Source organism: Mchenga conophoros, linkage group LG9, assembly GCF_057382185.1.
Source record: "Mchenga conophoros isolate Kocher_MC1m ecotype Shallow Benthic linkage group LG9, M_conophoros_male_GT1.1, whole genome shotgun sequence".
NCBI classification, from domain to species: domain Eukaryota; kingdom Metazoa; phylum Chordata; class Actinopteri; order Cichliformes; family Cichlidae; genus Mchenga; species Mchenga conophoros.
The window spans coordinates 27,753,079-27,766,439 of NC_140534.1; the positions used below are offsets into that span (position 1 = coordinate 27,753,079).

Consider the following 13,361-nt stretch of genomic DNA (forward strand, 5'->3'; position numbering starts at 1 on the left):
TTTAAAAGTAATGACAAGAAAGCTTGGCTAACGGAATTTAAGCTGTATTGAAGAATATAGGTGGTCATACCAAGCACTAACAGTAAAGCTTGTTACAGCTGTACTTCCAGTACATTTGCTTATATTTCAGTGTACACGTTGAACCTATTAATCACTTTAGTAACAAAATACAAAGAAATGAGGAGTGGCTTTAGACGTTTGTGCAGTACTGTATTTTAATATTCATTTATTATTAAAAAAAATTTGTCCATTACATGCTGACATTTTACAGTTTAACATCAGCGTACCTGCAATCCTCCGACTCCCTGGGTTACAAAGAGAATTGGAAATAACTAGCAGGCCAATTTTAAAGTCTTTCTAAAAAGTTGAATTAGCATTAAATTTAAAAAAGGTGATTGTTTTTTGTTTTGTTTTGGGGTTTTTTGGAAAACTATAGGTGCCCAAATAGAGTATTATTAAATGCATATAATGCACATATGTATGCATGAATGTATGATATGTTGGCCTACTTTAACTATTCACATGTGGTTATTTTAAAAAGGTAATGTTCTAACAGTTCTCCGCTGTGGTGTTTGCTCTCTGGTCCAATACAGTCATTGCTCTGGCCACTGTAGATTTTTAAAATATTGCCTCGCTAGGGGGCAGTAAAAACAACAAAAACAGTAAGGGCCTTGTTTTTCGTTTCAAAAGAACCACAATCTGTTTACATCGTGTTAAAAATGGTGCCCAAGCCTGTTCTTCACCCACAATCTAACGTTCTGTACCCCCCAATTCTAACATCCACTGCCCGCTGACTGCGCATGAACAGATAAACAGGTATGTAGACGTTAATGACGTTGACTGACAAGCCTCTGACCAATAACATTGTCGAATTTGTCGCTCCTCTCTTGGAGCCAATCGCGGCTGTGAATCCACAAGCCTGCACCAAGTGCGGTTGAGTCGACGTTTTCGAAGGTACGTGCTGTCCACAAACGTCAATGGAAATCAATTGCACCGGATGTTTATAGATCAGCTCTTCAAATTAAAAGCTTTTGCCTCTACGCAGGGATACATTTAACTACACCTAAAAGTATTTCATTTATGAATTGGTTTACGGTGTTATTATTTATTTTTAATGCGAAAACACAAAAAGGAAACCTGTTGCAAGACAAAAATAATAATAATTTTACCTAAAAAAAAAAAATAATTTTTTTAATACGAACTTCATACAACCTTCAACAAGGATATGTCCAAAGACATTTGCTTTGGGTTTACATTGATAATGTCATTGTAATTTTAAACGAGTGATAAGTGACCCTTATAGACCACGTATACACCAGTAATTAAGTAAATTCCTTTTTTAAAAAGCATGGTGTTTCTGTTAAGCGACAGAATTTGTGTATAAATGCAAGTCATGGGTCGGGAGGGAGACTTTAAATAATAATCCCAAGTATAAGAACATAATGTTTTATCCGTTAAAATGAATAAACCATTTAAGTTTAACTCTTTATTGTCCTTGCACGGTCATACTTTGCACAACAGTACACCAAAATTGTTGTATTGACCCACATCAGTGCTAAAGAAATACATGCAAAACACAATAGATAAATAAGTACCATATATACAGAATTAAATATATACAGTATGTGCAGAAAATGAAATATGCAATATGCTAATTGATTTAATAAATATTAATCATTTTATTTGATTATATAAAACTAATAAATGTTGTTGCCAGGTTTTCCAATTTACACCTCCTTGCAGCTTGCAGTGTTGCCCTATAGATGGTATAAAATATTACGAAATATACTGCGCATTCTTTCTTTACTTTGAAAAGTATGGCATGAAGTCGTCACGTCACTGCGAGGGGATTTGCAGAGCTGAGCGTGCAGCAATGTAGATCCAGGAAGCCGTTCCTGTCGCTTGTATCCTATCCTGTAACCTTATGGAGCTGGCTCTGTCGCGTCGCATCGTCTCCTCCGCCGTGGCCGGTGGAAATGTGGCCGCCCCTGGGAGAAACGCACCGTCCGAGCATCTGTCCGCCTTCTCCTAATTTCTTCTCTCGCACATCATCGCTAAAACTTTCAATATGAGGATCTTCTGGTCTTTGCTGAAAAACAGCAACCCCAAAATCGAGTATTACTCCAGATTTTCACCGTCCCCGCTCTCCATCAAGCAGTTTTTGGATTTCGGTGAGTAAAGGCATCGCCTGGCACCTTTAGAGGACTTTAATGACTTGTAGAGGGTGGAGGATTTGGTGGAAGGCCCTTTTGTGTGTTTTTGTCATCTCATCAGTCGCAGCTGTGGACCTGAAGAGTCACACGCAAGCCCCGGCTCGTTATTAATAGAAGGGAACATTAGACTTTCTTACGGTCAGGTGTGTTAAACGTAGAGATCGCCTGCAGTGAAGCAGCCACATATAAACAGAGGACGGTCCTCTGTCCTGTGCGGATTTGTTTACGTTGTAAACAAGTATTGACAGGCACCCTAACGCATGCAGGTATTCTCAGTCAGACTGGCACAGCAGCACGTATGCAGTGGAGGGGCCAGCAGCCCTGCTCCTGTTGCCAAGATGCTCAGGAAGCCTTTAGTCATTTTATTTATTTTCACTTGTGTCTTAGTGAGGTCGCTCTAGAGCATGAGTCATTGCAGATTGATGTTTTTTTTAAACGTATTTCTGGTTAATACCCCCCGATTTCAGTTCCCCTCTATTGCACCAAGACATGTAGAAATCACACCAGTCGCAATGTGTGCCACAAGACGACGGTTATTAATGGTGCAGAAGCACTCAAGGCTTTCCTTAATCCGCCTCTTGATTAAACGCTGGCATGTCTGTTGCGTAATTTGTTCTCGCAGCTGTGGATGTAGAATGCGTGACGGCAAGTGTGCCGCACTTGTTTGCTTTAAGGAGAACCCCTGCTTGGCACCAAGAGAGCCAAAACATATCGGTGTCTGTGTTTCACTCTGGAGCACGTTAGACGTCATCCAGGGATAGTCGCCACGGGCTTCCGTGTTCTCACGCACAAGCTTCCTCATTTTGCATTTCACAAGATTTCCCCCTTTAAACTGCTGAGTCAGGCCCAGCTTTTCCCTCGTTTCCTCTTGCGTGATCATCCCAAGTTCTAACACTGGACGTCATGATCGTCTCTTCTGTGTTGAGAGTTTTGAGGTCGTCCCCAGGGCAGCACTGTCCACACTCTAGAAGGCTCTACTTTATGTTAAGTTCCCCCACAACAGATCTAAAACGCCAGTCCCTCTAATGTCTCCCTGACCACCCGTCCCTCTTTCCAGGCCAATTTTCCTGCGTGAACTTTTCGAGCTAATGTTGGCACGCACGTGGATACAGCTGCAGTCAGATGGCAAAGTTTAAGATATCAGGTTAAAGGTTGGATATTGAAACCGAGTGCTCTTCTTAGATGAGTTCAGCACACTTGCTTTTTAAGCAGCTTCTTATATGAAGCTTTGTCTTTCATTTGACCTTGATCCCAGTGAACCGGGAGCCTCTCTGATTGCCAAAGCAAGCAAAGAACTCTAATCACGATATTTTATTGATGGCAATAAACAGGATTGTGAAAGTGTAAGAAAGCTGATATTTATTAGCAAGAGAAAACTAAACTGGAAGATGCACATATGCGGTTAAGTTTATAAGTATTTGGACAAAGACACAATTTTTTATTATCTTTGCCTTTTTTACACCACCACAATGGATCAAGCAGTTAATATGGTTCAAGTCTAGGCTGTCAGCTACAATTCAAAGGGTTCTAACTGAAGTTCTGCATTAACCACGAGGTGCAAACCACATGTTAAGAACAGAAGGGTCAGATTAAACTTTACTGGAGTATAATCTAGTTACTGGAGACCAAGCTGAGGGCAGAAAGACTCAAGAAGAAGCAGCAACTGAAGCATCTTGAGGGAGGAAACGCAGCCTTAGGTGATCTCCAGGGGTTCTAGACTTCAGGCAGTCACTGACTGCAAAGGATTTTAATCTTAGTATTTAAAACAGTCCTTATATTTCATTTTGATATTGACTTGCTTAGATGTGGTAAAGTAGTTTTCCATAACCGTGGAAATAATTTTGCGATCGTCCACTTTAGTTGACTTCTGTGGTCTTTCAGGTTTTTCAGTGTTGCTGAATGCTTGCAGTGCATTTGTTCTTTTTAAGGTGGCCCAAATTATTAATTTGGTCATTGATTGATTGCTAAAGTTATTCCTATCTAAAAGGTTTATTTTGGTTTGGTAGTTTATTCATAAGAAAACCCGCAAAACCTGTTATTCATAAATGGCTAATGCAAAACTTTGACTAAATTAAAGCTGAAACTCTGTATTTCAGTCTCATATGGATTGTTCGATTTAAAAAAAAATCTGCTGTCAGCGTTCAAATATTCCTGGCTTTATCTGTGCCTCTCACTTCTGCTTCCCTCAGGCCGGGACAATGCATGTGAGAAAACGTCCTTCATGTTCCTGCGTAAGGAGCTGCCCGTACGGCTGGCCAACACCATGAGAGAGGTCAACCTTCTCCCCGATAAACTGCTTAGCCAGCCCTCTGTCAAACTCGTGCAAAAATGGTAAGACACTCCCTCCAGAAATGTTCTTTGTGCGCCTGCCAAAGGGCAGCCTTTATGGCAGCAGGACTTGTTTTAAGGTTTATTGCCATATTGTTAGTAAGCATGTGTAAAAGTTGCCTTTTGACCTCTGTCTGTTTGATCAGGTACATGCAGAGCTTTGTGGAGCTGCTCGATTACGAGAACAGAAAGCCAGAGGACCCTCATACTCTGAACGAGTGAGTGGATGTTAGCTGTATGAAAAATTAATAAGCACGCTGTATGTACAGTAAATAAAGCTTTACAACACCCAGCTGTTCTATACTTATGTCATTAAGATTAGAGTCCCTCTAACACTGCTAATCCTCTTAGTGCACATAGATCTCTGCTGACTGCTCAGGTAACACTGTATTTATACAAAAACAATGCCCGTCTGTTAAACAGCCATGTGTCACTGATAAACGCAGACAGGAATGTGCTTGGGTCTTTCTGTTTAGAGAACATGTTTCCAACAATTGTTCAGGGAGAATGAAATAACAATGCAGATCCTCATTCTTGTGCTGCGTTGTGCAGAGAAATCATGGTCACATTTAAAGTTCTGGCTTGTTCTTTGTGCACATATAAAATATGTTTCTTCTTTCATGTGATTTTTATTTTGGTTTGTTTTTTGTTTTTTAGTTTCCTGGAGCTTTTGATTGAGATCCGCAACCGCCACAACGATGTAGTTCCCACCATGGCTCAGGGGGTCATCGAGTACAAGGAGAAGTTCGGCTTTGACCCGTTCATCAGCAGCAACGTCCAGTATTTCCTGGACCGCTTTTACACCAACCGCATCTCGTTCCGCATGCTCATCAACCAGCACAGTGAGTCGCCGAAAATCCCCCAAAACATTTATGTCGTTTAGCCGTTGGGATCCGTCTGTGCAGCTGAAGTTTATATATCCACACGTCTGTGTTTCAGCACTCCTTTTTGGTAACGATACCAACCCAGCACATCCCAAACACATAGGCAGCATTGATCCGAACTGCAACGTAGCAGAAGTCGTCAATGGTAAGTTTGGGAGTTATTTAACATGACCGATTTAACCTGGTTTACTAAAAAGACAAATATTCTTCACCCTCAATAAACATGAAGCAATAATTTTGAGTAAAATGCAGCTGAAATATATAAAATTCAAGGTTTATTTGGTGAGATCCTGAGTCGTTATTAAGGAAAACTTGGTATGAACTGATTGTATACCAGTCCAGTAAAGTTTGTTAGGCCAGATTTCATAAAATGTTATATTTTGCACTGTAATTATGTAACAAAATGACACGGAAGCTTTACATGTAATCAAATTAGAGGCAGCATTTTGGGCATACAATTTGTTTTGTGTCTTCATCCTCCTAATGCTGTAATTCCTCATGATCATGCTCACTCAAGTCAGAGGGAATATTTTTCTATCTATGTTTGACTTATTTTGTTATACTGAGCAAATGTATTCATTCTTCTCACAGGAAGCGGGGATTAGCTATGTTTTATATCACATCGGCCGCTCTCTGCAGTGACACAAATCAAACAAAAGAGTATCAATCTTTGCTGAGCGGGGTGTTTACATAATGATAGTTTTAAAGGAATTCAGCAGCGTGGGTCTGGCGCTGCACTTTCAGTGACTCAGGAAGGGACAGAAGATGCATTAGTGACCTGTGAGCAGAAATGTGTGCCGTTCTGTGGTCTGACTTATGTTGTTTTGCCTCTTCCATCAGATGCTTACGACACCGCCAAGATGCTGTGTGAGAAGTACTACTCGGCCGCTCCCGAGCTCAAGATTGAGGAGTTTAACAGTAAGAATGCTTTGTGCTTTTGTGCATTTATGCAGTTTAAGCAATCTCCTCTGCAATTAGTCACAGCACTGCAAAAACTACAACCATGTTACCCGGTCTTTTTAGAGCTTGTGGGCACAGATTGGGGCCAGATTTAGTCCTGTAATGATCCACCACCTCATTTACTTCAAAAGAAGCTGCTTTTTAGTGTGTGTTTAGTTTTCATGCTCCTTTTCTTTGCAGTGAAGGCTCCCAAAAGGCCCATCCAAGTGGTGTATGTGCCCTCTCATCTATTCCACATGTTATTTGAGCTCTTTAAGGTAGGCAGGCCAGTGTCAGTGCTCCTAACCTAACTGGCCCGGGTCTAATTAAATGCAATTAATCCGTAACAGGACTATAATTCTGTAAGGGCTGCTGCTGAGCTGAGTTAATAAACTCTTGGGGTGTTTGCAGAACTCCATGAGAGCCACAGTGGAGCTTCATGAGAACAGTAAAGAGGGATTACCACCAGTAAAGACAAAAGTCACTCTGGGTAAAGAGGATCTCTCGATAAAGGTAAATTTGACACACATTTGCATCATTAAAGTATTATTTAGAGGTGTTTTAGCTTTTATTGTCTTTAAGCTGTTCCATTTGTCCATTGTCCTTATCCTTTTGGTGTCTAGATCAGCGACAGAGGAGGAGGAGTCCCTCTCAGGAAGATAGACCGTCTTTTTAACTATATGTACTCCACTGCCCCGACACCGAGCCTGGAGCCAGGAGCTGTCCCACTGGTACCTGCAACCATATAATCGCATCAATATCGACCCTTGTGATCAAAAGCATCTTTTGGCTCCTGCGGTTTGTTTGTTTGTTTTTTTTTATATGGTATGACTTTACATTAATTTTCTTTTTACTTTACAGGCTGGTTTTGGCTACGGTTTACCAATTTCCAGGCTGTATGCCCGATATTTCCAAGGGGATTTGAAGCTGTACTCTATGGAAGGAGTTGGCACGGATGCAGTCATCTATCTGAAGGTGAGCTATTCAAATTTGAGTGTTGCAAAGATCTGTAAGGCATGACACAGATTGGTGATGAATTAAAGGAAAAAAATGAACCCTTGACCTCTACAATGCCTCAGTTGTGCTGGTTGGGATTGAGTTGGCACAGTTTGGGATTATTTCCGCCCCTCCTGCTGTTCAAACTTTCCTATTCCAGGATTTTTCCCTACTATTATTTCATGCATCACTTGTGTGATCATCTTATGGTTATTTGAACGGCACCTGAGATAGATTACTGGGGAAAAATGATACTCGGTGTTGTGTGCCGCATTTTGGTGTCTTGGGTTGTAACCTGCCATCAGTAAGAGCTGACAGCAAAGAGATGGAACTGGTTATGGTAAAAATAGGCGAAGCAAAAGTGAAATTAGAGTTGATGTCAGTCAGTGCCAGTAAGAGTTCTTTCTCTTATTTTTTTGGGACTGGGTTCATTAATCAGGCATGAAGCTGTCAAAAGAGTATGCAGAGACTTATAGGCTGGGATTTTAGCTTGAAGTTCAAGTCACGGGCTTTGCATCCAGGCAGCCATATACACAGCCAATCAGGTCATCACGAGTTCTACTAAATCTGTCAGGAGAATTGTAATTTCGATTGTGGATTCTGCCACAAAAGGTGATGTTCTGGGCAGATGGCCGAACTGTACTGTGGGGTTTTTGTGTGAGATGATTTCTTTGATGACTTTTAAATCGATACCATAGAAAAAGTCTTGAATGAGTTTACTGCAGCCAACTGCAGTCTCTGGCTTCAGTTTAGTCTTTAATAACTGACCGTTATGCTGTGCTGGGTTGAGGTCAGGTGTCTGACTTGGCTATTAAAGAATAGCTCACTTTTTTTGCCTTGAGAAACTCTTGGGATGCTTTTGCAGTTTGCTTTGATTCATTTACTCCATGAAACGAAGCTCCGTCAGCATTGAGCTGAATCTGAGCAGAGTATAGCCCCGTACACTTCACAGGTCATCCCAACACTCGTACCAGCAGTCACATTGTCAATAAACACCAGTGGCTGGCCCTGAACTACGGTGAGCCTCATGAACTTTTTCTTTTCTTCTTCCTTTTCTCTTCCCATCATTCTGGTACAAGCTTTTCTTGATTTCATCTGTCCAAAGATTTGTTGTTTCCAGATCTGTGCAGGTTGTTTAACCCAGCCCTCCTGTTCTTGAGTGCAGAGGTTTACATTTAGTTGCAACAACCTCTGTATTCAAGGCGCCTGTTGATTGTAGACTGTGATAATGATACGTCTACCTCCTCGAGTGCTCTTGACTTGGTTAGATGTTGCAAAGTTGTTTTTCTTACTCATGGAAATAATTCTGTTGTCATCCATGTCAGCTGTCTTCTGTGGTCTTTCAGGCCTTTTGATGATGACCAATGAATTTCTTCTGTTTAAGAATGTATCAGATTGTTGTACAACTGATTGTGGATGTTTGTCATGGAGTAACAAGAGAACAGGCTTCACCTGAAAACTACCTGCCTGTCAAATGTCCAGTTATTTTTAAGACTGAAAATTTGGTGCTGTGGTTCCTCATCAGTAAATGCAATACTTTGGTTAAATCCATTGAACTAAAGCTGAAAGTCTTCATTTCAATCAGTCAAATACTGTAAAAATATCTGGTGTATAGCTTGATACCTATGAACTAGGGGTGCAACGATTCATTCACGGTTCGGTTCGATACTTTGGTGTCACGGTTCGATATTTTTTCGATGCAAAAAATGTTCATGCCTTTTTAATTTGTCATTTATTAAAATTATAAATGTATATTTTAACTCAAAAGTACGGTTTTTAAATGTAATGTTGCTGAAACAACAAAATAAAAAATCTATCTGATCGAGAAATCACTCATCTTTGGAAAAGAGAGTTTATTACAGAGAAATGGTTCTTTCCAAAATAAATGCTTGTTGTTTTTGTCTGCTTCCACTTGTCTTTGCACTAGGATGATGTCGGTGTAAATGTGCAGTGATATTCGTTGTGTTCCCACTAGTGCTGTCAGCGTTAATTTCGTTAAAATGACGTTAACGCCATAACGCAGCAAATCGCCGTTAATGAGTGTTGGACGGCCTCAACACGTTAACAAGCTAACTGCGCTAATGCACTAGTTCCCACCAATTGAGCGTTGCGTGGCACATCCGACATACTGTTTTACTTTTGTCCATGACGAGCTTACCATCAGAGTCATGCTTCACATGAAGATCAAAATAGTTCCAAAGGCCAGATCTGAATGAGGGTGGGGGAGGCTCAATTTGCCATATTGCAACGAGCTTAGCTTCTGTCTTGCTAGCTTGCGCTGCGCTCAGTGGATTTGCACTCGAAAGTGCAGCCTAGGCGGAGTAGTCGAACGCAGATTCACTGAGCGCTCAACACAGACAGCATCGTCAGAAGAAAAGTTGATAAAATAAATAAAAAATGTTGTATTGGTCGATACATATGCGTACCGAACCGAAAGCACTGTATCGAACGGTTCAATATCGATACGAGCATTGTTGCACCCCTACTATGAACATCAAGGTGCTAATGAAAAAATCAACCTAGTAGTTCACGTTTCAGTATACTCGCTGGCCTATGCTGGTACTGCAAGCTGGTATTTGACTGTGATGGAGTAAATGTGGTGTTAATTGCGAGCGGTGTGTTAACTGTGGACAGATTGAGGCTGACTTGACCGATTTTAACTACATGCTGTATGTATGTATGTAGGCTGATGTTCTGCAAAATATGTGTATCTGTAACCTAGGCACCCCTCCCAAATAAAAAGTGTGATGATTAAGCCAGAAGATGAGTAGCTTAGTTAAGCATAAAACTTTAAGCAGTGTAAACACCTTGCATATCACTTTTCAAATATTAAGATTTCTTAGACTCATCACTTTATTACCTACAAAACTGTATAGAAGCTGGAAGCCACCAGAAACAGTGTTCAAAGTCTTCATGCTGAGCTAAGCTAATCATCTCCAGCTTCACGGTTATTTAGACCCATCCAACTCTTGGCAAGTAATAAAAACAATGATAATAACTCCTCTAATAAAGATAAGTCAAAGTTGCTTTTCCTTGACTTGGATGTCTTGTTTCTTTATTTAAAGGCTCTGTCCAGTGAGTCCTTTGAGCGTCTGCCTGTCTTCAACAAGTCGGCGTGGAGGCATTATAAGACGAGCCCCGAGGCGGACGATTGGAGCAACCCCAGCAAAGAGCCACGTGATGCCAGCAAGTCCAAATACAAAGCCAACAGATAACTCTGCCCAGCTCGCTAGCAAAGCCTTCCCCAGGGAGCCAAAATGCCGGCACTCTGCATAGAGCATGCACGATGAAATGTTGCCCTTGGGTAAAACGCCTGGGTTAGGATTAGACCTGCTTTCACATTCCAGTCGCTAAAGGTTCTGAAAGGATGGATGTCCTCCACTCATATCGGTACCCAATGGCAATGGCCTTCATCAGCGTAGCTTTCACTGTTGTGGCTTCACCACTGGCTGTAAGACGAGGTTTAAAAGACCCCCAGTGTCCGACCCCTTTAAAAATATCTGGTTACTCTCGTGAACCTTTACAAAGATGAACTTCATTTCTTCAAGTTTACTTTCTAGCAGTACTGCCATCTCTTCCTCTGTCTCACTCACATTGGCCTGCTGCTGACTAGGCTACTGCTCTGTGCAGCTGAATAAGCTCCCCTCCCCCTGCTGATTGAGTGTCTTTCTCAGTAAACGCTCGTGTTCTGTTTCTTTCTCGCCACACACAGGCAGAGTCAGGAGAAAGGGGTTAGTTTGAGTGCAAGTTAGAATAGGAGGAGGTTTTACTTCCTTCCTTTCGGATACACTCTTCACTGAACGCACAATTAGGTCGGTGTGCCCTTGGCATAGAGACTTGTTTTGGCTGCCCTGCGTTTTTAGCTTGGGAAATAGGAACCAATGGATGAAGCATACACTTTATTCTTAAAGCTTCTAAAAGTCATGTTTTTATTTAATGAAAAAGACAGCGAGCCTTACTTCTGGTAACGTATGGCATATTTATTGTTTTTAAAAAGCCCGCCTTTGAAGGCTGGAACTTGAAGAGCATTTAAAAGGGACGATGTTAGAAGTGAAAAGTTGAGTGTTTTTTTTACTCAACTTTGTTTAGCTTTACGCTTAGAGGATAACCAGCCACCTGCAGACCATTAACAAATGGTACTAACCCTCATCAAATATATTTGCTCTTTGTCCTGATTTAACAACTACTAACAGACAAATGGAGCATCTCTCGGATGCTTAGGAAATGAGTTGTGTATTCACTGTGATTCAAATGATAGTAGCATCATCATTATTACTTTTTTATCTTTTCCAATGATCATAAGAGACTTTGCTTGAGTAGCCACGATGCACTCGCATAATCTGAATTGCTCATCAATAAATCGTAATTAAGTTTTTTGGGGTTTTTTTTTAGTCAGTTTGTCCTCTCAGCAAAACACCGGATGGAGGAAAACGCAGGGTTGCAGTAGGAGTACTGCAGTCGTGTCATTTTTCAGCCACACCAGCACCATGTATTGCTTAGGAAAAAAAAACCCTTGCTAAATGCGATGGATCTGCTGGGATCACACTTGGACTATTTAAAAAAAAAAAAAAAAAATGTGGGATTACAGCTTTTATTTCGACACTTCCTATTTCGTTCTGCCAGCACGCCACGGTGGATAAGCAACTTGCTCGCATCTTTGCCCTTTTTTATTCCTAACAATGCTTCATCGGGTCAGCGTGTATCTATTTTGTGGTACTACTAATCCTCATAGTCTTCTGAGTTTGAACAAAGTTTTGCTTTTTTTATGTGCTTTTGCTTTTTTTTAACTTTAGTGAAAATAACTGAATTAGAAGCTAAATGTAAGAGAAGATACTTGACAGGCTTTTAGTTTATTTGTACAATTGTGCACAATTTCCCTTGGCTTTTTTTGTCTTTTGGCACTGACACGTGATTGCTTTTAATTCATCTTTTAGTGATTTGTAAGTTTTTAACTTGATTTTCTTTCCTTATTTATACAATAGGAAGTCATGTGGCACACACAGTTGAGGGTTTGGATAAGTCGGCAGAGGAAAATGTGGTCAAAGAAGCAGAGTCTCCAGGGCACTGAAAGTTGTGCATCAATCCATCCACTTTTTTTTTCTCTTTTTTTTTTTTTTTTTTTTTTTTTTTTTTGAGGCTGCTGAAAAAGACCAAAACTTAAATGAGTCATGGCTCAAACCTGGATTTATTTAAAGCAAATGTTGGGAGATTTTCGCAAATACGAAGAGACTTATTTTTCTCATGTCATTTAGCTTCACCTGACGTGTAAAGAGAGAAACTCGGTGTGGAAACCGACATATTAACCATCAGATTTCATCACTGCCAATTCCTTTGTGACCTGCAAGTGTGGCTGATACCCTGTGAATAACCTACCTTAGAGGATGAGCTGCATTATAGGTTAGTGGTTGATGTGTAGGCCAGTGTGGTCCTGTTGTTGACCAGTCACCTAAAAACCACATCTTGATCAAAGTTATACTTCCAGTTTCCATCATTTATTGAAATGAAGATCTTCTACTTGTAGTAGTTTACTGTTTAAAGACCTTCTATGTGGTAAGAGTATTTTAGAAAATCATAAGCATGTATGTATGCATGCATGTATATACTGTACATGCAGCCAGTGTGGAGTGATGAGTGTATTTTCCAGCCTACTGTACATCCAGCTTAAATACTGCATTTGGAGTCTCCTGGATAAGAGGTGGCCGTGGAACATCAACTTGAGTACACCAAAAAAAAAGTTTTACAATGGTCTTATAATGTGATTCAGCATGAGATGAACTTCCAATACCAACTGTCAAACATTACAATAAAAGAGATTTGCTGTTGTGTGTAATCGCTGTGTTCATTTTTTATCCACGCTGTGACCAGATCGGGGTTTTTTTTCCACAGTGTTGAAACATTCTGGTCCACACCACATACGGCGCAATTATGCATGATTACATTAAACAGTTCATATCCTGCAACAGTATTTCAATCAGTTTGTGATCTGGACTTTGACTTATTC

The 13,361-nt window shown here is 40.6% G+C and overlaps 1 protein-coding gene across 1 annotated transcript; it reads left to right on the plus strand.

The window, feature by feature from the left end:
• Nucleotides 1-1,839: 1,839 nt before the first annotated feature.
• pdk3a (pyruvate dehydrogenase kinase, isozyme 3a) lies at nucleotides 1,840-13,190 on the plus strand. Its single transcript, XM_085287332.1, has 12 exons — nucleotides 1,840-2,171; nucleotides 4,403-4,544; nucleotides 4,688-4,759; nucleotides 5,199-5,383; nucleotides 5,481-5,570; nucleotides 6,266-6,343; nucleotides 6,566-6,642; nucleotides 6,776-6,877; nucleotides 6,988-7,095; nucleotides 7,226-7,339; nucleotides 10,426-10,550; nucleotides 12,347-13,190. Exons 1-12 carry the CDS (start codon nucleotides 2,069-2,071, stop codon nucleotides 12,426-12,428), a joined length of 1,278 nt encoding a protein of 425 aa, XP_085143458.1. The 5' UTR covers nucleotides 1,840-2,068; the 3' UTR covers nucleotides 12,429-13,190.
• Nucleotides 13,191-13,361: the final 171 nt, after the last annotated feature.